This window comes from Zosterops lateralis, assembly GCF_965231275.1.
Source record: "Zosterops lateralis genome assembly, chromosome: 7".
Taxonomy (NCBI): domain Eukaryota; kingdom Metazoa; phylum Chordata; class Aves; order Passeriformes; family Zosteropidae; genus Zosterops; species Zosterops lateralis.
Genome location: NC_139767.1, coordinates 28,945,346 through 28,970,641, shown reverse-complemented (window position 1 = coordinate 28,970,641; position 25,296 = coordinate 28,945,346). Strand labels below are relative to the sequence as shown.

The 25,296-nt window shown below is 43.2% G+C and overlaps 1 protein-coding gene across 6 annotated transcripts in view; it reads right to left on the bottom strand.

Moving 5' to 3' along the window:
• Positions 1-25,296, bottom strand: part of KALRN (kalirin RhoGEF kinase) — a 473,348-nt gene that overhangs the window by 42,062 nt on the left and 405,990 nt on the right. For 4 of the 6 annotated variants that reach the window (XM_083865425.1, XM_083865422.1, XM_083865421.1 and 1 more), the window contains 8 exons: positions 15,209-15,492; positions 14,310-14,414; positions 9,105-9,235; positions 5,487-5,553; positions 4,105-4,208; positions 1,647-1,716; positions 993-1,079; positions 125-217 (listed from right to left, as the gene is read on the bottom strand). In XM_083865425.1, the coding sequence (XP_083721551.1) occupies positions 125-217; positions 993-1,079; positions 1,647-1,716; positions 4,105-4,208; positions 5,487-5,553; positions 9,105-9,235; positions 14,310-14,414; positions 15,209-15,492 (941 nt within the window). Of the gene's footprint in view, positions 1-124; positions 218-992; positions 1,080-1,646; positions 1,717-4,104; positions 4,209-5,486; positions 5,554-9,104; positions 9,236-14,309; positions 14,415-15,208; positions 15,493-24,259; positions 25,088-25,296 lie in introns of those variants that run through there. The other 2 variants (XM_083865420.1, XM_083865423.1) reach the window with 2 other exon arrangements.

Below are 25,296 nucleotides of genomic sequence, written 5' to 3'. Positions count from 1 at the left end.
GACCCCTCTTTCCTCTTAATTTGACCAATTTATTCCTCAGTTAAGTCTAAGGCTGATTTAAAATAACAGCATCAAATGCAACATGCAGACTAGAGTTTGATCCAAACTGTATTTTTTCACTCACCTTGAGAAGAAGCTGGTATTTAGTTATTCTTTGAATGGGTTTAATCAGAAAGTCACTGATGGTCAGCCGCTGGCTTATTTCCTGCTGAATCTCCTAAAAAATGAGGATTAAAAACAATTGCAAACAGTCACAGAGTAAGACAGACAACACGATAAAACGTCTCAGCAGAGACTTATTTCCACAGAAAGTTGGCCTGCTCTTAATCTTTTGTTTGCAAGAGGGAATTTCTGAGGATTTAAAGATCTGGCTATCCCATTTAGGCAGGGCCTGGGTAGAAGCCATGACCGAGCTGGAAGTGCAGCATCCCTCCCCCTCCGAGCTGAGTGAGCAGCCCTGCAAGGCACAGGGTCACTCTTCCCACTGCACTGGGGATTAGCTCCCAAGTGAGCCCTGAAGGACAGGCCTCCTACTCTGGGGTGAAAGGAAACATCTTTCCCTTGTTAAACAAGCTTCTTTCACGTTACTATCGAAATGTGTCTAGTCCCAAAGACTTCTTGAAATAGACAGAGTTACTGGGGATTTATGAGAGGCACCACCCAGCTCCAACAGCTTTTACCTCCCCTGTTGTTTCTACATTTACTGATTTAAAAGTCTTGTTTTACTTGGAACAGAAATTAGTGCATTTGTGGTACTCTGAAGGCCACACACAGTTAGTACTGAATTAAATATTTATTAGAAATTCACAATATGAGAATTTGAAAGCAATTAAATAATAACACTTTCTCCGTATGGCAGAGACCTCAGCACCACGTGCAGTATCAAAAACTTCAGGAGTTTGTTTTAGGCAAACCCTAGAGGTTACAGAACAGTCTCCTTGACCTGGACTCACAGCTGTAAGCAGTAATAATGTATAATGAGCCGTGCTTACCTCAAAGTACGTTTCATACTCAGCTACTATATACTCAGACCGGGGCTTGTTTTGGCAATAGACCACATACATGTGCAATCGCCGCTCCTGTGAAGGTGAGAGGCACAGCAGCCACATGAGATATTGGCTACCCTTCTGTTGTTCAAAGGTGGCAGAAAGTTGCTATGATATTCTGCTTGGTCCTCCTTATTTTTGGTTTAATCAAAGACTTAGTTCGCTAAAGCCGGAAAGCAAATCGGTAACTGCTCTCCACATCTGCACTTAGGCAAGGGGAGCTTTCTGAGCTGTGGCCAGTGGGAGGTTGTGCCTACACTGATATGTCTGAAATCTCCTCTAGAGTTATACTTTGGCTAACATCACATGAACATGTAAATTGTAGCAGCTGGCAAGTACCTGCCACAATTGTGTTTTGGCAGATGTCCTTGACCACATCAATTTTGCCCCCCAAGTAAGTTGTCTGCAAGAAGAAAATGATTAATGCCTCAGTGCAATCCAGCTGCCCACTGAAAATGTGTAACTATAGGGAAACTTTATGTTTAAATTCAGTTTGGACATGTAAAAGTATTGAGTCAACACAAACAGGTGTTTTTGAAAATGAGCTATCACACCCTAAAAAGCAACTGTACTACATATAGGAAACAAAATAAAACTTACATGTTTAATAAAAAGCTGTGCTAAACGCTCAGGTTCTTGAAGACATTTTTCCAGTTCAGCCAGGAAAAAGCTAAAAGAAAGGATATGAACACTTCAGAACACTTCTTTAGGTTATCCCAGCAGTAAACTAGTCATCCTTCATATGTAACAGTGGCATTTTAGCTCCAGTATTCAATAATAAATGGAAAGGTAAGCTTGGCTTCAGCCCTTAATGGTGGGATTTCTAAATCATTAGATGAGAGCTGTGAAATGTGGAGGTCTTGTCTTCCAAACTGTCTGCTCTTCTTTACTGTGATAGTGGTTTGAATTTTAAGAAAGTGCTGATCACTAATTGCAAGAGTTGCTTTCCTTCACTGAGAACTCCCAAAGTAAAACCCTCCCATATACCAAAATGCTTGTGAAAATTCAACTTATGAAAACTCCAGCTTTACCAGGAGTTCTTAGTCAATGAGTAGATTTGGAGTACTGGTCAATATGAAAGAGACTGCTATATGTTTCCACCTGAATAAATGAATCTACGTGTTTTGCTGGTGGAGTTATGGTATGTTCTGTTTGTCACTGTTTTTAATTTCATAATAAATCACAATATCTAATCCATAATAGTCACAGTAATTCATAAACACCATCTCTGTCTTGACTTGCAGCTTCAGGGAGGTCATTCATTCTAGCTCAAATGCTCTCATCAAGAATATACTGGGATGCCTAAAAGTGAGATGAAAACTTCAGAAACACTGCTAGATTTTTCTATCTGGTAGGCAAATCCAGACAATCATCCTGTCCATGATATTCCTCATTTTCATTTCAGGATTTCAGTCTCAAAGGCTTCCACAGATTTGTGACAGTAGCCAGATTTTGTGAGGACGTGCTTGCAATGATCTGATCCCAAGAAATCCCAGAACCTCAAAAAAGGATGTAAATTGGACAGATGTTTCAATTAAAAATCTCCATTGCTACCATTAGATACAGCTGCTTCCATAACCCAATCCTCTATAAATGCTACATTCATCTGCATTTAAATAGACTTCTTGACCCAGATATACAGAACTAAAAATAGGGAATCTTTCCATTTGTATTACAGAAAACTTCTATCCTCACACTTAATCAAGGAATGGCACTAGTAAAAACACTCCATTTTATCAACTTAACATAAGGTGAAACTTTCTCTGACATTTATTTGTTTGTGCTCACAAGGTCATCTGTCAGAACATAAGGACAGGCCATAAGCACCTATGGGACACATGACAGCAAGGGTACTGTGCTTCCTGGGTGAGGGAAATGTCCAGAGCTGAAGGAAGATCCTGCCCAATGCCCATTGTTCAAGTCTGTACATGCATGCTCCAATTTTAGTTAGTTGTAACTGCAGAGTATTTCTGACTGGTAGAGTTGAAATGATGACCATATTGTCCATAAGCAAGACATTGTTCATAAAGCTACATGAGAAATGGCCCAGGCTTTGTGTTTCCAGCAGCTTCTCAAAATCTGCATCTGTGAACAAGATTTCCAAAGAGTCGAGTTCCTAACTCAGAGGCAAAAGCATCAACTTGGCCAAAGCATGCCAGTGCTTTCAGGTGAGAAGGACCTTGAAGCAATTTGCATTTTATCACCCTTGTTGCCAGATATCACTGATATGGTCAGCCTTTGTGATCCAATCAGCTGCATGTGGAGATGTTGCTGAGACACAGGAAGAAAACCATGACTTTTCCGACTGCTACTGCCCATCAGTAGGATGTGTTAAGGCTACAGCTGTGACACAAAAAACTCAATTATGGCAGCCCCAGTAGCTTTTCTGAAGATCCAGTGAATACTCCACAAGCAGCAACTCTCAGAGAGTGGTTCTGGGAATGCTTATGAGCTCAGGAGCTGTGGATGGACCACAGTGGTACCTCCCAGTGAAGCCTCTTGTTGGGGCTCCCCAAGAAAGAGTGACAGAGCACCAGCAGCACAGAACTGACAGGGCAGCCTCCTGTGTGCAGCCTCCCTGTCACACTGACCAGCACTGCTGGCATGGTGTTTGAGCCAGCATAAAGCTGTACCTGTGATCACAGACAGCAGGACAAACACCCTCCCATGAAGCCAGTGCAGAGCTATCACGGCCAAAGTTCTTTCTTCACTGGGAAAAATTATTTCAGGTAAGCCCAATGCCTTCCATCATGCAGTTGTGCTGGTTCTGGCTGGGTAAACAAAGCCCTATATCAGGATTTAGGGTATTGAGAAACTGTGGCTAAAAGCAAATGAATCAGAACATCTTAGGATTCAAGGCAGCCAGGATTTGTGATGTTATTAAGCAGCACTTACAAACCAACAAAGACAATGTAAAGAAAGGCAATGTCCTTTGGAAGTTCAGCCCTGAATGACCTGATGACATTCAATTAAAAGCAGCTGAGACACCATATAGTCCAATCCTCTGTGGACAAGAGGTTAGAAAGATGTTTAAAGAGGAACTAAACCAAAAACTTACTCTTTGTGCCAGTCATAGATCTGGTGAATATTGCCAAATACAATCTTGTCTTTCCCTTTCATATCTTCAGAAACTCCTTTTTCTTCCATCCTCTTCATGAAGCCCTTTAGGATTAAGGATCAGTGATTCAGCAAAGGGCTCATTTGAAGGGGGAGCAGAATTACATTATTTTCTTTTTTAAAGAAGAAAAAGTTTAATGCCAGGATTTTTCACATTGAAAATAATTAAAATAACTTTTATACAATTTCAAACCAGAAACCTAAGTAGATACTTTAAATTACACAGTTTGCTTAAAAGAAAACTTTAAAGGATTTGTTTAGAATATCTGCAATACTTACACAAGTCATTATTGGATGTAATTGAAGTGACAAGTGCAATTGTAAGATAAAAATTAAACAAAGTAGTTTGTCAAGCTTTTGGCTTCTCTGGTTAAGAGGAAGAAATTAGATTCCATATAGACTTTTTCCATTCATCACCATGAGTATCTTGTGGGAGCACAAAGCCAAGCAGTAAGTTTAGAGTCACAAGAACAGGATTTCTCACACCTCCTGAGAGTTATTTCATAAGCCTTCAGAGCACGACAGGCCTGTCAGGTTTGCCAGTGGTGCATGATGTAAACAGAACATAACACAAAGGTTTTCAAGTTTGGAAGCTGTTGAAAATCACCGTTAGATGGACTGATAATTCTCTCTGGACTAGTGAATGCCACTGGTGAATCACAAGTCTCCAGTTCTGAGTCCTTGCTGGGAAAAAACCTGAACCCTGCACTGAGTTAGATGTGACAGGTGATCCCTAGGGACCAGCCAAATCTTTACAAGTTGAAGCTTAAAAAACCAAAAAAGACTGTTTATTAAGTAAAAAAAAACCAAACCTCTCAAACTCTCTTTTATCTCAGGCTTTTTTGCAAAACAATAATCCACAGGATGCACATGCACCTCAACACAGTTCCAGGCCCAGCTTCTGGAAAGGTACTCAGACACAGGACATAAGCCCAGGTGAAAATTCAAGTGAAGTATGTATTACGATTGCCCAATATGATGGGAAGAAAAGCATGAAGTAAGTGGTACGACAATCATAAGTTAATTCTCCACCAATGCCTCCAAAGCTGCATTAGAGCAAAGAGTGTGTCACAAGTAGGGTAGCCAAGAAAAACCTTTGCACACTGGAGTTGAACCTAAAATACAACATTTGCTAGATGGAAACAAAAATAGTTTCCAAAGGCATTTCTTCTTGTTTCTGTCAACATGAGAAGGGGACCATGGAAGCAGACTGCAAAATAAAGCAGTTTGTTTCTCATGCTGTGTTTTTTGTTGCTGTCACTTGTCAGCATGGTGCTTTTTAGTGGGAAAACATTTTGCATAGCAGTGTTTGCTTCAGCTCACCTCCACAACAATTCCCAAGTCTTTGACGTAGTCTTTTTCAGTCTGCACCAGCTCATTTAAGACAAACCTAAATGAAAACAGAACACACAAGTATTTGACTATATTCCTTGATGTTACCATTTGCTCCTTTACCACATATGACCTCACCATAAAACCCCATCATCATCCAGATCACATAACACAATTCACCCTTCACTCAGAGCTCAGTGGAATGTAAAAGACAAAAACATCACATGTCAGGTCAGGGTAGTTTCAAATCTCTTAACCATTCCTTCCTGCTATCCCTCTTCCCCGCCACATGCCAGGATGGTGTAAGAGCAGCAGCACCAACAGCTGCTGTACCTTAAACCACCCCTCCCTGATCTCCTCTCCCCATCCCCTACACAGCTCCCCTGAGAAGGACGGAGACGTGTCCTGACCCATTCTGCAGCAAGCAGGAGCAGATTTCTTGCCCCAGTCCATCTGGCTGCACCCAAGATTCATCAATTAAGTATCAACTTGGAAGTTTCAAACACTTGGAAAACAAATCCCCTCTCCCATCACAACTGAGAGCTTAATCTGTCAGAGTAGGTGATCTATGTGTGGGTGTCAAATGTTTTAACTCTGATTTCAGAACTAATAACCCTGGGTAGGGGAGTCATCTAATGAAGGCCTGATGCATGCAAACAACAGCAAGCTAAAAAAAGACCCTCCTTTGCAACTCAAACTGAATAATCATATAGTGTTCTTTTGAGGACAATTTCAAAAAGTTACAGCCTGCTGCAGACAGTTTGTCTCCCAATTACGCCAATACACAGATTTGGCACATGACGAATAAACTCCATCTGTCCTCAAGTTTGCTACAGCAGTAACAAGGCTAACAAGATAGAGGAGTGCTTTCATGTCTGATATTGCTCTGTCCACATCAACCACCAGACTGCCCCACTTGAAGTGATAGGGCTGAGGGCAAACAGTGCTAAGATAAAGCCTGGTTTAAAATACCTGGAGGGGAAAAAAACCCAACCAGCCTGTCATTGCAAGGAGTGACTTAGTTAAAAGAGGTTACTGAGAAAATAAATCCTGCTCCTGCTGCGCTTGCAACTTGTGCCTTGCTCAGACAAAGCGGAGGCGACACTTTGGCCATGTGGCAGAAAAAAGTCAAACAGCCTCTTGTTGGTTTGGGAGTGAAATCCAGCCCCCTTGGCAGCAGGCAGGGCTGGCAGCAGCCACACCAGACCTTTGAGCACGCCAGAGTGCTCTGCCAAGTTGTGTCCGAGCAGCAAACACGTGTGAGGCAAAAGGCAAGAGGCTGCTCTTTCCCTGGGCAGGCGTGTGCTGCACAGCCCCTCGGGCTGCCCGACCCACCCTGTCCTTGGGACAGCCTCCACAGTTCCCTCTGCCCACAGGGGACATTCCAGCTGGCACCAGTTCTGTTTGCACTGCTCCCCATAGGCACAGAGAGCTGCACAGGGAATGGGAGGACCTCCCCCACCTACAAGTTACTGCAAGGATCCACCTGGCCAAGTTCTGCTCCAAAAACGAAGCAGCAGGTACTTAAAGTATGTAATATTGCAGGACATGTGTGTGTTTATTAAAAATCAGTACAACAACTGTGTTTTTGATGAAGAGACAAAACCTGACAATTCACACCTCTATTAGGATTGAGGGTCTACACCTCCACTACTTACGCTAAATTCAGCACCAGGGTTCTCTCTGCTCCTCTCTTCCTACCAAGCAGGAAAAGCAACCTTGACCATCTCTACTCATTCTCTGAAGCCTACCTGATGCAGCACCTTAGAAGTATACTCCCAAATTTAAGGTTTCTAAGATGCATGTAGGTAAAAATTCAAGTTCACTCATCTCCTGCTCTGACAACAGGGGGCAAGGGCAGGGAGTTGCTTGCAAAGTGCCCTGGTCACCAGCAGGTACTGACTGCACAGCTGTATTTAAACTGGCATGAACAGGAGCAGGGTTAGAGCCTCCTCATTTCTGATTGAGTCTGAATAGCTGGATATCTTACTGAACAATGACACTCAATAAGACTATTGTCTTACTGCTCACAGAAGTGCAGCAATCAAGCCTGATGGAATAAGGAGTTTCCTCACACCCGGGCTAACTGCTGGCATGGATGTGCTGCCAGGAATAGAGGACATTGCTGCCCAGGCCTGTGCAAGGGTTCAGCTGCTGTTTTGTGGGGATTGGAAGGTCACAGCTCGAGCTGGGAGATCAGCTGCTTCACATGACTATGGAATTAAACCCAGCAGGCTGCAGGGACACAGAACACAGACACAAAGGAGCTGGAGGGGAGACAGATGTCTTGTGCTGAAAGCCACTAGCAGGTGCTCTTAAACATCCTGGTGTTTAGGAATTCTGGCAGCTACTAATTGTACATAATAGGCTGCCAGTCCCCTGCCAGAAGCATTCCAGTAGCTGTGCTTACAGTGGCAAAGGTCTCCGCACTAAAACTGCAACCTGCAGTTAGCTGCCAGTCACCTAATTAATGAATTGCTACCAGAGAAACTCCAGATCCTGCAATATTGAGGAGCTTTTAGGAGACAGTCATGGGCAGAGCTGTTCCCTGAGGAAAGGCTGACAGCTGCATGGTAAAAAACTTCTGCCATTCAGAAACACATCCAGGAGCATCATGTCCTTGTCAGCTGCTGGGAGTTGCTCCAGTCCCTCACTGTATCCCTTCTCTGGCTTCCTGCAAAAAACTGCAGGAGCAAATCACGGCTTTCATAGACCTGTGACACTTTGCTCCTACTTGTTCTTCCCTGACTTGGCATCTCTCCCAAACTGGGTGCTCTTCTTCCACCTCTCACCAGATTCCCATGAGAGCTGTCTGGAACATTACTTTCCCCCTCAATCTACCATTTGATTAGATCATTGCAGTTACTGGTAGTGTAAACAGAAGAGGAGTGTAAGAGGAGATACAAAAAAACCAGCCACCTCAGCTTTCTTTCAAATAATTCTTGATTCTGTTGCTCCAATTCTCTGTGCTCTTCAGCTGAACACGCATTTAAGAATCATTACAGGCTTTGCAGGAATAAGCATTATTTTTGTTAAATTTAAGGGGAGGCACAGCTCATTTACAAAACAACTTTCATGAGCTGTCACCACTTCTTTTTTCTCCCATTACCATGAACATGAGGGTTTCCCAAATGGAACTTTCTTTTCAGTGGCATGTTTCCACCACAGATGCATCTGAATCCTGTTCCTTCCTTGCTAATAACGAGGGCAAAATATATCTCTTTCAAAAAATCCTAGAGGGATTTTCTCAAAGGTAGCTAATAAGGTCAACCACATATCCCCTCTCTGAGAGCTGATTTCACCTTTGGCAATGCAGTAGTTACCAATGCAAACATCTCAGTAATACCTGTTGAGCTCTTCAGGGGCTTTTACAGCAATAGATATTTGCTATCTGGTGTAAAAACCGTATATTTTAGAGTGATGATGAATTTCCTGTGTGTGTAAGTGCTTTTATGAAGTGTTTTTACATGTTAAGAAAAAAAAGAAGCAGACAGAACACAGTTTTACTCTCAGTTCCATGCTCACTCACTGACTACAAAGTATTCCTAGAGAGCTGCTGTGTGTCCTCCTGGGGTACATATTTTGGAAAGAACCAGTAATACAACTTACATCCTGCCTCTCATTGCTTTGGCTTTTTGTTCCTCTTCAAGGTTTCGTGGGGGAGTTGTAGGTGTCATTCCTTCATTTAAGCAGCCAGTGGCATCTTTTAAGCCTCCTCGGTAAGATCCTCCTTCAAGGGTCTAAAAAAAACCCCAAAGAACAATAGAATAAACATTTTCCTTCAACTTCAGCATCAATATTCAAGTCAGTTCTGCAACCAACATGATAAAGTATTCAGAAATGCTCTCCTGCAGGACTTCATGAAATGCAACCAAACTAGTTTTAGGTTGATCTAGGACCCCACAAAAAAAGCCTTAAAGCAGAGTTGTCATCCTCTTGTTAGAAGGTGGAAAAAGATGTTCCAGTAGATCTGAGAAAAGAAAAGTCTTCCAAATTATTTCAAATCATTCAAATCTGGAAATATCCTGATGTCTCAATCAGGACCATTGTTAGGCTACATGTGGTTAAAAGCTTCTCTGCCAAAAGCTGAATGGGGGATTCTTGTAGTAAAACAAAACACAAAATAGAAATAGATGGACACATAGTAAGATTCCACAATAATTAACGTTTGCCCCAAATCCCTTGAAAGTCGTTGCATAGTCAAATAAGACTGCATGTGGGGGAGAGAAAATAAAATATCATCAAAAAAATATGTCTAACTGGATTAATGAAATACTTTTCGGTTTGTTAATCCCTCAATGGAATAAAACTATTTTAAGTCAATTTTCTGGGAAAAGCCTTCTTGCTTTCCCATACCACAAAGAGTTCCTCTAGCACTCAAGCCCTATCAAGCATGCTATGAACACTGACCCTCTTCATGTACCAACATCTCGAACTGAGAAAATACCAAAGCCGTCTGAAATGATTTACTAGAATCATAGAGTTGCAGTAATTTAATGATCACTGTGGGAATTTTTAAATTTTTTTTACTCTCTTCATCATTCCAGTAGATGTAAGGAAATGAATCTTTGTAGGCTCATCATTTCCCTGCTTGTTAATTATGTTAAACTTGTTCAGAGAAACCATTTAGCTAATTTTAGAGATCCTGGGATATGTAGAAAAAGGTTTAACTTTGATATTAACATCTTTAAACTGCTCAGGGAAAACTTAAAAGAAGCCAAGATATGAAACAGGATTTACTCCTTGTCCAGCAGACATGGGATCAGACAGTGAGAGCACAGAATATGAAATTTTTGAAAAAATTAATCTCATAGCATTTTTATTGCTTATTCCACTCCCTGCAAGGAAGAGTTGACAAGGCAGATTAAAAGTGACACATGAGTCTTCGTAAAATTAAAGCACAGCTGTGGTACTTCAAGCAGTTCTACTCTTTGGAGAGTCTTTTCATCAAAACCAGAACACCAAACAAATTCATGTTGGCTAGTAAAACTCCTGTGCCTCAGAATGAGCTTTAAAACAAAACAAACAAAACATCTCGCTGTGTAAAATATTTGAATACTATCAAGACCCCAGAAATTGTACACTACAGTGGCTCATGCTCTAGAAAGCCCACTCCAAAAGTGACTTTTGACTATGCAGTGCAGTGTGAGATGTGGGCTTCATCTCACAGGGTAGCAAAATATAGGATGCTACTGGGAAGCAGAGCACACAGAGGATTAATAAAAGCAGAGCAGATGAAGGTAGAAAGCAAGGAAACCAGAACAAGAGGTAGCCTTTAAATCCCTTCCTTAGAGTCACATTGGACCTGTTGTGTACACAGTTTTCACAACACTAAACTTACCAGCTTAGTTTTGACCAACTTTTCTATTGCACTGACAAGATCCGCAGCAGTTGGGACATCGGAGGAGCTCTGTCGAGCAGCTAGCAAAGAAGAGGACTGCAAGACACCAGGTGGCAAAGGAAAAGCAAGTTAGCAGGATGAGAAGGGAGTAGGAAACCAAGCCAGGTCAGTGAAGAAGCTTCCAAGACAGGAGAAGGAACACGGAAGGGGAGCTGGAGGGTGAGAGGGACACATGCAGGTCAGGTGAGTGAGTTGCTGTGTCAGACAAGCATGGAATTGCCATCCACTTCTGGCTGCACATCTCCCTGCAGCAGCTCCAAGACTAGAACCAGGCAACAGCATCAAAGAACTGAAGTTCATTTACAGACAGGTTACAATACTCTTAAAGTTGGTTCCTCCTCCTAAGGGCATTTATGGTCTTACAGGCTCCAGAAAATTGATTTTCTTACTGCAGATGTAAGAAATTACCCCCTCCCCCATACATGCATATTTAATAAAAGCAGTTAAGCACAAGGTAGACATGGAGTTGCAGGCAATAGAGGGAGGCAGGGGGGAACAAATCATCCCCCATCCTTTCCACTCAGATCAATTGCAACTCCAAATGAACTTAAATTACACCTCCCACTCATGCAACTTCAGTCATCTAAAATGTGTAACTCTTCTGTCCCCTCTCTGCAACCACTAGAGACAAAACACCCCTACAGGTCTCACCTCTCCTGCGTACCTGGCACAGGAGGGCAGAAAAACTCTGATTTAGTTTAAGTTTTTTTGCTCTACAAGGACATATCACCCCTTGATTGCTGTCCTAAGAAATCTCAGTTTTGAACACCCAAACCCACTTGATAGCTATGGGAATTGGGATTTATTAGCTCACCTGTACATACATTTCTTCTGAAGGCAATACAAGCAATAACAAAAAGTACAAGCCCTTGGACAATCTCCTTTTGTTGTCAGGCTGACACAGGCTAAAGCATGACTAAATTTTTATAAATGATGAAAAAGCTTATTCATCCCTCAGCTGCTTAATGAAAGTCTTGTGGAGGGCAGCTATTTCAGTGAAGTCACTGTGCAGGTGCCAGCAAATATGCATCTGAGATTTAACAGTGCTGGGGAGGGAGATGGGGAAATGTGATGGCAGGAATTAGGCAGCTGGCCACCTCTTTCAGCAGCCCTTTGGGGAAGTTGCTCCTGTTGAGTGACACATCCCCAGGAGAAGAAAAAAACAAGGCAAAGGAGATTAATCCTAACCAGAAGCTTTGTGAGAGAACAGAAACATGAACACACTGCTACTCATCAACTTGTCTTTCACAAATAATACATCTAATCAACAGTTCTAATTACAACAACAACAAAAACTACAGGTAATCAGGCTGGTAATTGAGGAATTAGGCTGGTAATGCAGGAATCTCATACTAATGTAAAAGCTCAGCCTGCCTGTTTCACCTGCAATGCAGACAGACGTGTCTAGGAAAACAAAAATCAGATTGAAAACAAGGACTTTGAAAAGATACTGGACAAATACACCGAGTGACAACTGCCAAACATAGCCATTCTAGCAGGAGTCCAATTTTTGGAGGCATTAAACAGCTGTTGCTCTCACTTATTTTAACTGAAATTGCTCAATAGCTCTGAAAAGTAAATAACTGCAGGATTCTGAAGGAAGCATGAAAACATTTGCAGCCTACAAGAATTTCAGGGTTAAATAAAACTTCTGTGATTGACAAGAGTCTGGTTTGAGTGGGGAAAATAGAAATATAGTATTTCTATTCCTCAGGAAGCAAATTATGTATTTCTAATGCAAAAAGATCTTGCAATTTGTCTTTCTTTATGAGGGCCCCTAGGAGCAGTGAGGTACAATTACTGCTGCCTGGAAGATGGACTCAGGAAAAAGTGTCACCTCCCACACATGCAGATATCTCCTACCTACCACAGCTACTGCCCCACTCTGCTGCTGCTGGTCCAGCCTAAACCCACGCCTGTAAGCACAGAGGGAGGACATGAGCAGGACACTCTGCCCAAATTAACACCATTAAAGAGCTTTCAGCTCCAGCATGGCTCAAACATTGCTAATATGCTGCTCCTGTGCCAGGAAATTCAGGATCCTATGGGCTTTAGTTTTTTACCCCCCTGACAAAAAGTTGAGTTGGGCAAGAAAAACAATAGGAAAAAGAGAGTTTCAGATGCATCTTGTTCTATCTAATCTTCTGTTTTAGGAGTGGGTGAAGAAAAGGATGCCAAAACACTCTGTAAAACTCAAGACATCTGAAGCAGAAAACAGCTTAGTTCCACATTTATGCTGTCAGAAACGTATTTAAGAAATACTGAAATCACATGGCAAGTTGGACACCAAAAATAGTGACCCGAGCTGCAGCACTTTTGTTTGTCTTTTAAAATAACCCCAAAATAGAACCATCTCCCCCAAACCAGAAAGCAAACTAAGCCCCAAACATTTAGCTAAACACTGTGGGGAACAAGCCAGTAGCAATTGTCCTGGGCATGGATCCACCAGGGCTCTGCTCTGCCGACCTTTTGCCCCTGCCCCTCGCCACACAGCCATCAGCACACACAGCACTCCGAGGGCAGGAGTCCACAGCTCCAGCTGCTTCCTTCTGCTCCTGCTGCCACCACAATGTCATAACATTTCCTGACAGATTAGCAGCAAGCCCCCAAATCCTTTACTCCATCACTCTGCTCCTTGAGTCCCAGAAATATTTACATCCTCCTCTCTCTGTATTTCCAAACTTCTGCCTGAACCTTCCCCAAGAACATTCTGGGTTGTTTTGGTTTTTCTTTCCTGACAATTTATTAATCTCCCCTATCCTCTACTCTTTGCCTGCAGCAATTACAATCAGAGGACAGCGATCCAGAAGTGGCAGTGCTAAAAACAGATGCCAGCAGGAAAGCAGGAAACTGCAGAACAGGAGGATGGTTTTCTACAAGGGAGATGACAGCACCAGGAAAGGGTGGAGGGACATGTACAGACATGTACAGACAGGACTGGCTGTGAATGCAAACACTGTCTCTGCCATATTCACAGGTTCTCACCCCGAGTCCAACACAGGACTCTGCAAGCCACAGGGCCAATTACCACAGCATATCCTGACCTAATGTCAGAGAACTATCACCACCAGCACGGTGCCACCAAACACTGTTCCTACTGCTACAGTCAGACACCAACAGCACCTCCCAAACAGATGTAGCGAACACACATTATTGATCTGAAGGGAGTTTCTGACCACACATAGCACAGGCACATCATCGACCTGTCATGAAATGGGATGCCAAGGCTAAATTGCTTATCTAACACAAGTGTAAATTCACTTGAAGAAAGGTATTAGATTATGATTTGCACACAGGAGACTCTTATAACCACAAGTCTAGGCCTTTGATACTAGAAGACCACTACGAAACCACTGTGATACAGCTACGTGAGAAATGCACTCAGAAAAATTATATCGTAAGGGAGGCCTTACCATATCATCTTGGGTTGGGTCATTGTCAAAAATCTTCATAGGAGGAGGAAGAGGTGTGTGAGACTCTTCATCTGGTTCATCTTCTCCCCAGCCCTTCTTGCTCTTCTGAAGAAAAGTTAAATATGATTAGAAACAGGGACAGGATTCTTTTCAGTTCAATATTGCGTTGGATGGAGGGAATTGCAGGTAATGGAAGAGAAGCAGTAAAGAACATAAGGTCTTGCTGGTTAATCCTGGTGCATTCTAATGCTTACAGAAATACAGTTTATGGGTCATTCATGCAGCTAAAGCAGCTACATCTGTCTGTGTGCTGAAAGAATAGCAGTTTTTTCATTTAAATAAGAATTGTTTGATGTACAGTTTTAAAAATGTGTTCCTCTATTTGCGTTCAGTTAGTATCTTCTGCATTTTTGGTTTTTAATTCCTCATACACTTTATCAGGAAAGTGCCATTGTGGTGGAGAACATGCCTGCAGAAAAACTGCAGGTACAGCTACAAAGCAGATTTAACAGAAACATGGCTATTTCTCTGAGTATTTTCTTTCATTAAGGAATTACACTGCCATAGTAGCATAAAAGTGATATGAACCTCAGCAAAAAGTGATAACAGCTGCTCAAGAATAACTTCATTTCTGTCCCTGGCAGCTTTCTAATAGGCTATTAAAAAACCTACTAAAATGATAATAATATATGCAAATGGTGAAACACTGTTCCTTATATATTCCTTTGCTCCTCAGATGACAAAGCTGTTGGCAATAATGCAATTTAAAGTATGATCCGCTGTTCCCTCCGGACTATAAGGGAACTGCACTTACTCAAGCATGACTCACACCCTGTGGAGGAAACTATCCGAGACATACGGTATTTCCCGTAGCTAACACCAAAACCACCAGCACACACCTCATCTGCGCTGTCTCCTTGAGGAGTGGTCTCATCTCCAGTCTTTGGTGAGCCCAGGTCAAAGCTCTTCCTGCCATCCCGCACCTTCTTCTGTTTCTTGATGTGGCTCTCGGTCTTCCCGCTGTTGAGGCGGCGCACGGGGCTGGTCAACCATTTCTTCAGGGTGTTGGTGGAGCGCTTGGGGCCCGGAGAGCTCTGGATGGAGTTGAGGGATGGCTGAGGTTGTAAGTTGGCCACTGAGTCAGACTTGCCCCCGTTGTCATTGGAAGAGACTGAATACGCATCTGCAAGAAAACGGCGCAGGTGAGACTTCATTCCAGACCTCCTCTGCTCCTGAGGCACGTCAGGCCCGCAGCATTGAGCATGAGAACACTGCCTGCCTCAGGGAAAGGGTTTGTGACCTATGGACTTTATGCAAACTTTATTGCACACCAGAGAGAGGAATATGCCCTGCAATGGGTATTTCCCACAATCTCACATACCTCTCTAATTTCCTACCAGAGTATCTGTCCTCATGGGAGATCACAGACAGTCAAGTTTTTTATACGCAGGTTTTTATTCAGGTTTTTTTAATGGAAGCCTGATTTTCATGCTAAGTGCTGAATTTCTCAGCTTCTTCCCACAATTTCATTGTGAATTGCCAGGCAGAAAATAAGCACAAAAAGTAGATTATTACAGGAGACCTGACAGCCACCAACACATTTTCAGGTTCCATAATTGTTTCTCAGCTGTTTCCAGACCCCAATGACATAATTTAGTTAGACTACTTATTAACTTTGAAGCACCTTAAAATTATCTCCTTTGCCTCTGAAAGCAATCTGTCAGAAGAGTTCACATGTTCGCTAGAACACAGAAACTGGAATGAACAATTACAAAAGATGACAAACTGTTCAAACCAAAGTAAACTCTCAATAAGGTTTAAAACTAAAAAATAGTTTCATTATATGGAAGCAGGAGGTTCTGCTGAACTGAATGCAACCTCAGTTACTGATACACATGTTCAGACTGGCACCTTGGAAAGGGCTGCAACCTTCCTTACTCCCCCCAAATGCAACAGAGCAAGGATGTGCCAATGTCAGTAAGGATTTAAAACCAAAACAAACAAGTTGCTCAAAGATTTCCCAATTGCCCTTCAGGAACAAGTGCCCTGCTTTCAACTTTCTGAAACCATGGCAAGGCAACTCCCTCCTCTCCCCTCCCTATCAGGGACTGAGATGTTTAATACCACACAGTTTAAGTGAAGATTTTTTTCACAAAATTCAGACACTGTCACACTCCTATAAGAAACAACTTAGGCTGTACATCAGAAAAGAGACAACTGATGTGATTAAATATTTTTACATTGTTATGTCTGAATCTTTTATCTGTTCCAGCAGAAACCAAAAATCTAAGTACAACACATGAAAATAGACTGGTGCATCCAGATATCCTCAGTTCAGCAATAAATACCTGAGGGAGAGCTACTCTTGTAGAGAATCATTACCTCTATTGTTTAAGAAGCCAGCTCCTGCCACCTGCATGAAGAGATCATATCCCCTCTGGGCAGAGCTGCTGCTTGCAGCTGTCTGTGTACAGAGCAGAGATTGCATCCTGCCTTGTCTGCCAGCTTGCACAGTGCAGACCATGAGAGTCAAAATGTTTTATAGCCATACACAGCATCAGTCAGAAGTTGAACCAATAAGTTATTACATACCTGGGGTCAAAGGTTAAATTTTAGAACATACAGACATAATTTTAACCAGCTAGAGGAAGTCAAAGTTCATTTCCCAGACAGGAAGAAAATCTTAATCATCTGTTTTTTAATAACAGGAGTGAGTGCAAGAGGAACTGGGAGGAGGACAGGTTCCAGGTGGAGCTGATCCCAGGTGGAGCTGCTGGGGATTTTCTGGCATTCCTCCATAAGGGCAAAGTAGCAGTCTTATCTCCAAAAGGCCTGGGCTTAGCCAGCTCCTGCTGATGTTATTTCATGTACGTGAAGTAGTGCTAAATCAACTAGTGCAAGATAATGTTTGTCAGAGGCCAGCTTATCTTCCACTCAATAGGCTTTGGATGGTTCTCCCTGCAGGCTCCACGTGATGCTCTCTGCGAGTTTATCAGTGTGTCTTGCGTCAGCAAAATTCAGGGTTTCACCATGGTGGGTTTGATTTTCCGAGTGCCCTCCTGCCCCTGGCAGCCCTGAAAGCCCCACAGACAATGGGGGAAGCTTGAGGGTTCTTGGCCAAGGGGCTTTGCCAACAGTCCCCATAGCTGCTTGTGCTCCTATTGCTGCTGCAGGAGGATTAACTTTGGGAATTACTGCAGCAAAGGGATCTGGGCTGCAGACAGAAGGAGAAATGCTGTGAGCGATTGCTCTGAGGGGCTGCCACTCCCAAGGGATGATTTGGGGGGAGAGCAGCTGTATCACAAACTCATTGCCTTTGCTGGGCTCAGTGGGAGGTTGAGGAGAGCCAAAGATGAGCTGATCTCACCACATATCAGCTGATGTACAGAGAGGGTTTATTCTACCTTGTAAGTAACACAGTCCAATTCCCACCTCCAGTCCACAGCACTTTGCCAATTTATCTTTTGGTAGGGGAAGGGAGCTGGTAGGAGGCTAACGAAGCCTCAGACAACCCCCAAGGGTTTAGCACTGTGAGGGCAATCCTATCTCAGCCCAGCAGGCTCAAGGCAGGGCCAAATCCAGGAACCCTGATGCTTGTGAAGGGGCAGGGACCTCTCTCCCCAGCAGGAAGCACCCCAGGTTTTACCAGGGATAGAAGGCCCCAGCCTTGCTACCTCCCTCTCCTTTCCCCAGCAGCATAGCCACAGCTGGGGCACGGACAGACACACAGCACCTCTCCTGGGGAAGTGATGGTCAGTAATCCTGTCACTCCCAGGAAGGCAGCACAAGGGCAGAAACAGTCCCAGTCCCAAGCTGGCCCACAGCCCACCCTGCCTGCTTGTAATAATTTTGACACCCATAGCCAGGAACCCTCTGCAGACTGAACATCACCAGCTACAGAGCCACCAGCCATAACAAAAGCCAACCCCCAGGTTTCCAGAGGGAGGCTGTTAACACTGTCCAACGATCCCACCTGAAAAAGGCTCTGGATTTTCCTGTTCAAGGTCATGCCTTTGGTGATGAAAAGGCTGTTTACCAAAGGGTTACTACATGTTGGTCATGCCATGTAACCCTGTCAGATATGAAGTCCCCTTCTTTCTCCTTGTTTGCTGAACTGGCCTGGCTGAGCATGGTGAGGCATCTGGGACAGACCCCACGCTTTGCCCAGCCCATGCAACCCAAGACTGGAAACATGGCCTTATTGTGCCTGGTAAGGCAGTCTCTGCTGGCTGAGAAACAGGCAGAGAGGTGCAAGAGAAGGGCTGGCATGAATTTCCCTTCTCCCCAGACACCATGAGAGCATTGGGTAACTTATCTCTGCCCACACCCTACACTGGTACAAAGCACTTCCATCTCACCATCCCAATTCCCACTGCTACCAAACATGCCTTATCCAAAAGCCACACTGAGAATCCACACACAGTATTCATAACCTTTTTTTTTCCTTTTACAAAGGAACTGCAAATTTGGGTACACTTATGAGCAAGTCACGTTTGCAGTTTGCCAGCCCTGCTGAGAATGATCTCCTTTGCACATAAAGCAGGTCACATCGACATGGCTGCAGAGGCAGGACTGGAGCTCAAGGAAGAGCAGAGCTCACAAAATGAAAGAAAGAAACATGAAACACAAAAAAATCTGCCAGGAAAGACCTTGCAGACAACCTCCTCAGCCACGTGAGCTCCGCTTATGCGGCGCATACGGCTACAAACACATTAATCATGACACTTGATACTGGCCCCAGACCCAGACACCAGGTGGATGGAGCGGAAGAGGAGGACACGTTACCGTGCTCTTTTCTTGCAAAGCACTAGCACATATGTGCTTTGCAAACTGCATTAGTAGAGCTCTCTGGAAACACAGTTTGTTTAAGAAAAGCCAGAGAGCTTTTGGGAAAGAGGCAGCAGCCCATTGCGTGATAATCGAGGCAGCTGCTGCCGCCCGCCAGCACCAGCAGAGCAGTGGCTGTCCCCACACTGCCACAGGTCTGCCATGAGGAGCTGTCCTCCCACCAGTGTCCCAGGACACACATCTAAAAAAAGGTATTTGGTGAAGCAAAACGGGTGTAGGGAGGTCAGCAGACTCGTGTGGCTAGATTGATTTCCTGGCCAAACCATTCATTCAGACAGAAGAAATGATGGTTTCCAAAACACTCCTAAGCAAACCTCCAAGAAACTTCTGGCAAGAGGACTGTGAGAGATACTCAGCCAGACCAAAGGGCTTTAACATTCAGAGCTTTTGCACTGCTGCAGCCATGAAATGTTTGTTGTTGTTGGTCAAATGAACAGACATCTGGAAAAGCACAGCTCTTGTACTTGAAAAATAGAAGGTTCCAGTTCTGTGCAACCTCGGGTGAAAAGAAAAACGAAAATCTCATAGCCCTGGTTTAAGAAGCACAGTAAGATTCTCATTTGAGTCAATAGGAATTCTTGTTGGAACATAAATAAAAGGTATTTTAGTTTTACCTCCCTGTTCCCCAGAGCACACATGGGAGGAGAGGTTTGTCTGATCAGGCTCAGGCAGCACCAGACTCCTTTGTAGGACCTCAGATCTCTAATGGAAAGGAAAAGGCTTCTCAGAGCAACTCAGAAGAAAATATCAGTCTACTCTATTTGATACATAATAATGTATAAAGGATAGGAAAGAAATATGTGTCCATAGCCAGAGGATAATACAGAATACAGCTATAAAAACAGGAGACTAGAGCAGGGCACAGTCTTGCTTTAAGAGAGGTGAATCCTATTCTGATTTATCTATGGAGCCATTTACATCCCAGAAAAACAGCCTGAGACAAAAGGATTTTTCGACAGAAGTCAAAGAAAATGAGCCAGAATGGGAACTCTGAAGTCCTACTAGCATTTAAATCAACAATTTTTATTTTACAGAGATAATTCCACTCGTGAATGAAAGCCAATAATGACAATCTGACTGATGAGCACATAAATCAGCTCTGCTGTGCTAAACAGAGCCCATTTTCCACATTCAGTGGTTCCTGTAAAAAAAACACTTGTGACAAAGACAGAATTTAATCAGATATGGGTAAAAGACTGACTCAGTCTATACTCGAGAAAATTTCCTAAAGAATCTAAAAATGGGAATTTCCATCCTAAAAAATCTTGGAAAGCAGGAATCGTCTAGACTCATCCTGTGCACAAACAAAGCCTCTGTGTTAGTATTTCACACTAAACAAACAAGAACCATCTAAACCATCAAAATGCACCTTCTCCTGCCCCTTTCCAAGAGCACTCCCATGATCATCCAGGCTGCAGGTTCCAGTTCACAGTTCTCAGCCTCTTGAAGCTTTATACTCTCCCTTGGGAAATGCTGCTTTGAGAGCCCCCTTGGATCTGTGCAAGGGATTAGGGACCAAAGCTCTACCTGATGGATGCAAAGATGGCAGAATGAGGTATGAACACTGCTCCTTTGGTCTCTTCTGTGCTTTTGTATTAAATGTTCAAAACATGCTCAGTAAAACATTTTTATTGGCACGAGTCAGGGTTACAAAACTTTGTGGCTTAGGCAAATGACAGTACCGATCTTGGTTTTAGTGTTGGAGCCCATTCTGCCTGTAAAACCTGGCATGGATTTGCAAAAGTTTGGGAGGCAATAGCATTTGGATAATACAAATGAGCTATTCCTCTAGTGAAAACACTAGGTGTTAACAGTGTAAATAATGTATCTTACAACTTCTGATGTCAACAGATAAGTTGTCTCCTCAGACACAGCCTTTGAAAACAACTCTAGTGAAGAATGTAAGTGAACACAAGGAAATTTTCAGCGCCCATGTCAGACAAAGACAGAGGACAACTGGCTTGAAAAGCCCTTTAGATTAGAAGTACATCAAACTTTCGCAATGGAATTGCAAAATGTGCCCTGGAGACTCCCATGGCTCCCCATCCACTCCCAGCTCTGCTCAGCTGCTCCACACGTGTCCAACCACAGACCTGCCCTGTGCTCCAGCTCGAGCTAAAAATGACATGGGACCGTGTAGGAGAGAATTTTACACCAGAGGGTAAAGACATGCTCAAACTATGCCATTGAAATCTAAATGCAAATTTTGTTCAGAGATTCAAATGAGCTCCCTAACTTCATAATCTTCTGGAAATGAGAAAATTGAAAAGGTTCAATTGAATTTTCTGTTTGTGTCTTGGGAATATCATTTGAAGCTTCAAGCTGGAAGTAACATCAAAAGGTACGAATCAATCTGGCAGGATTCTCACAAATCCATTTACATGGATGAAATGACTTCTGTCCAAACTAAGAATAATGGTATGGAGTTAAATATTTTATAAAAAAAGTTTATAGTCCAATAGAGGAAGCAGCAGACATATTGGACAAACATTCTGATTACTGTAATGTAAAACCCCAAAATCTGACTTTCTGTTTCACTGCCAAGCATGCAAACATGACTAACTTCCAAAAAGAAGAGGGGAAAAAAAGGACTAGAATCTAAATTAATCATACAACATCTAGAACACACTGTTTTGCTATTGAATAGCTGGCATTTCTTGGAAATATGAAAGAAGAGCTGCTTTGAGACAGAGAATGATCTGCAGAATTCCCTTTAACCACACTGCAAAGCAGGGGATGCTCCAGAGGGATTTTGCATATGGGTTTTGCCTTTGGGAAACTGTCACCAATCTGTTGGCTTCAATATTCAGCTTTCTGATCATTACTTCCAGGTTGAAACCTGATGTGAGGAAAACAAGCACTCACTCAGCTGGGGTGAGTAAACACTGTCACTTGGAGCCACTCATTTTTGTGGCAGGCAGCAGCTTCATCTCCTGCTCTCGGCAGTCGAGGAGCTGAGCACACTCTGCCCAAGGGCGATGCAAGTGGGACACAGCCCGCAGGAGCCTCTCTCTTTCCATTAACTACAGAGGGAGTCCGAGGAAATTATACCCTCAGCTAAATTTAGTTATTGTGAATCCCCTTCCCACATTTGAGTACACTTCATACCAGGCCGATCTCGCAGCAGGGAATGATTAGCTGAAGTTAAGCATCTGTCAATTCACTTTAATGAGCAATAACTTGTGGCAACCTGCCATTAGCTTCAGTTGAATAGCTTTTATTTTTAGCTGGTGTTGCTCAGATGCAGCTTCCATCCAACATGTGCTGGGAAAGCTGACATCCCAAAGTAGTTTCCAGGTCTTCGTTGTGCCAGTCAGAGTGTCAGGGCTCAAGAGCTGCAGTTCCTGGAGGTCAGAGAAAAGTCACTGCAGCTCTGGGAAAGTTTCAAAGAGTGAGATAAAACCAAAAGCCTGGAGAAACAGCAGAGAGGCGCATGGTCTCCAGAGACCTTGCAAGAAAAGTTACTGAAATCCTGAGAGCGTGCTGAATGAGTGAGCTGGGTCTCCAGGGAGAGAAACAGCACAAAGGGAAGGCACAGAGAGAGAGAGAGAGAGAGCCTGCTGAAATAAAACACAACTTCAGTACTGCCCGAGAGTGCCTAGTGAGAGGAACAAATGCAGAAGTTCTCTATTGTATCTGCTGCTTCATGTGGACCTAGGCTTTTATCAGAGGGGACCATAGGGAGGGCAAGGGGAAAAGAGCAAGATGAGTCCTCAGGTGAATATAGGGCAGGGTCTCATTTCCTACAGATGAGCATTTAACTCAGGAGCTGCTGCACATGAAGGCAGAACATGTTTGTGCCTCCAAAGAGACCCTCAGGAAAGTGTTCATCTCAGCCCTGTGGCACCAAGTGCTTGAAGAGCAGCTGAAACACCTGAGGTCCTCCCCTCTGAGCATCCTGCTCTGCAATGGGTTTCCACAGAACAGCTTACAACTGTTATGGGTATATACAACTTCTTTGGTGGAGGTTTGAACATTTTTGTCTTCATGTACCAGCCTAATTCATCCTGCTTCAGAGTCCCATGTGAGCCCCCACATAAGCTGCTGTGAATTCACAATAAAAATAATAAGAGAACAAATATGCAGAGTGAATCCACCAACCTGTTGGGGAGATACTCCTATCCTAAAATACTGTGAGACAGGAGTCAAGGCAGAGCAGTATCATACTTTCAGGGGACACTTGAAGCAACATTTTTTTAGAATAGACTTTTACTCAATAAAAAGGTGTGGAAAAGCTCACAAAATGATTGCTCCACTCAGCAGAGTTGGAGGCCAGACAGAGTTGGAGGCAGTATCTCTGTGCACTTGATTTCATTTACCCATTCCCTTGCCTTGAGTTTGTGCCCAGCACAGGTCCCAGATCAGCCCCAAGCACTGTGACAGCAAGTCCAACACATCTGCTGGGGGTGCATGTCGGAGCAGCCTTCCTGTAATGCCTCACAGCTGAGTGAGCAGAGTTCTGAAGTCAAGAGGCATGCATTTCTTTAGCAAAGAAAGGAAATAAAAAGTCAAGACTAACAAGATCCAGAAAGGGCATGCTTTTTTTTTTTTTTTTTGAACAAATCAACATTTATTTCAATGTAGTGAAACAACTTTTTGAAGCACTTCTCTCAGTTCTACTTTACATTTTGTATTTACACTGTCCTCATTCTGTGACAAAAATAAAATAATCTCCAGCCCTGAAGTTTCCAGAATAAGTGTCGCTAGCAGCAAAAATAACAAAGCCTCAAACACAAAGCAAAAATCCCCCTTGATATATTTTGATGGGAGATTTTTGCATGTTCCATAAAAAAAGTTTTAACCCTGAAACTTTATGAAAAGCTTTATGGGATGACAAGGAGGAAAATGTCATGTTTGAAGCTGAACGAGAGCAGCTTTTGCTGGCCTTTGCAAGTACACTGTTACTTTTAGCATAAGGAACTGTGAAATGCTTAGACACCCACATAGAAGCAGACTTTTTAACTTTGATCAAAGCAGTTCTGCTCTTCTGGGAGCGTAAGGGTACCAGAGTCGGCAAATGCCATCTTTTATCCTGGATGTTGGGCACAAAAACAAACTTTATTACACATGGTTTCCAAGCAGCTGTTAGTAAAACACAAGCCTTATTCTTTTGTGAAGTGTCAAGGGTCAGCTTCCTTCAGCAGCTTCCAAACTGAGCTACTGTAGGAATTTTGAAGTAATTTCTCAGTTAAATGACATCATTGCTAAAGTCAGCTCTGCCTTTTACTTGAAGTCAGCAACCTCTGTGACAAGGTGGACTACTCTGCTAAATAGGGGGAGAGAGGGAAGACAATGATATTTGAGTATCATATTTAGGTCTCCCTATCTCAAAGGAAGCTGTGGCTATGTACCCAAACAATTCTCCACGGAAACAACAGAAGAGTATCAGTGACAAACTTGGAATTGGAAAAATAAAAAAAAAAAAAAGCAAGAACAGAACCCAAAGCTTTTTGGGATAGGAAGAAAAACTGCATGTTGAGAAAGAAGGGACCGGTCATTAAACTTTCCAGGCACACAGAGGGCTCGGAAAGCACAGAAAACAAGCAGAACAAACAAACACAACTGTGTGCATCTTAGCGTCAGCTTCTTTTGCCAAATGCAGTCGCTTCCAACATTCAGCAGCTGCCTCTTGCTTTCTAGTGCTGTGGAGTTCTCTTTGGTACTTGGAGGCTGTGAGGAGCTCCGGGCAAAGAGAAAGTCTTTGTCCATTTACCAACCAATTCCAAAGGCGCTGATCTTGAATAACTTTACTAAGCAAGAGTGACACAGATGTCTAGGAAAGGGGAATTTTCTCTTAGTAAAGTTGTGGTAGGTGCAGTGGAAACCCAAGGCAATCTACATGCTTGTCAATTTGTGCCTAGGTAAGAACAGAGTCCTCCATGAACGTCTCTCATTTGTTCACTGTTAAATTATTCAGGCTCTGACAGCCCCTGAAAAGAAAAGAACGGAATAAGGATAAGTTGCAAGTGGTGCAGGGCAGGGGTGGACACCACGTAACCACCAAGAACAACGAGGTTGGGGTGTTGACAAAAGACACACTGCAGCCCCCAGGGCTGGTGCCCAAAGCAGCTTCCTCCAAGCCCTCGTCCTCCAGAAATGCCAGCAGAAAATACAAGCTCACAGCAAAGGTACTGATTGA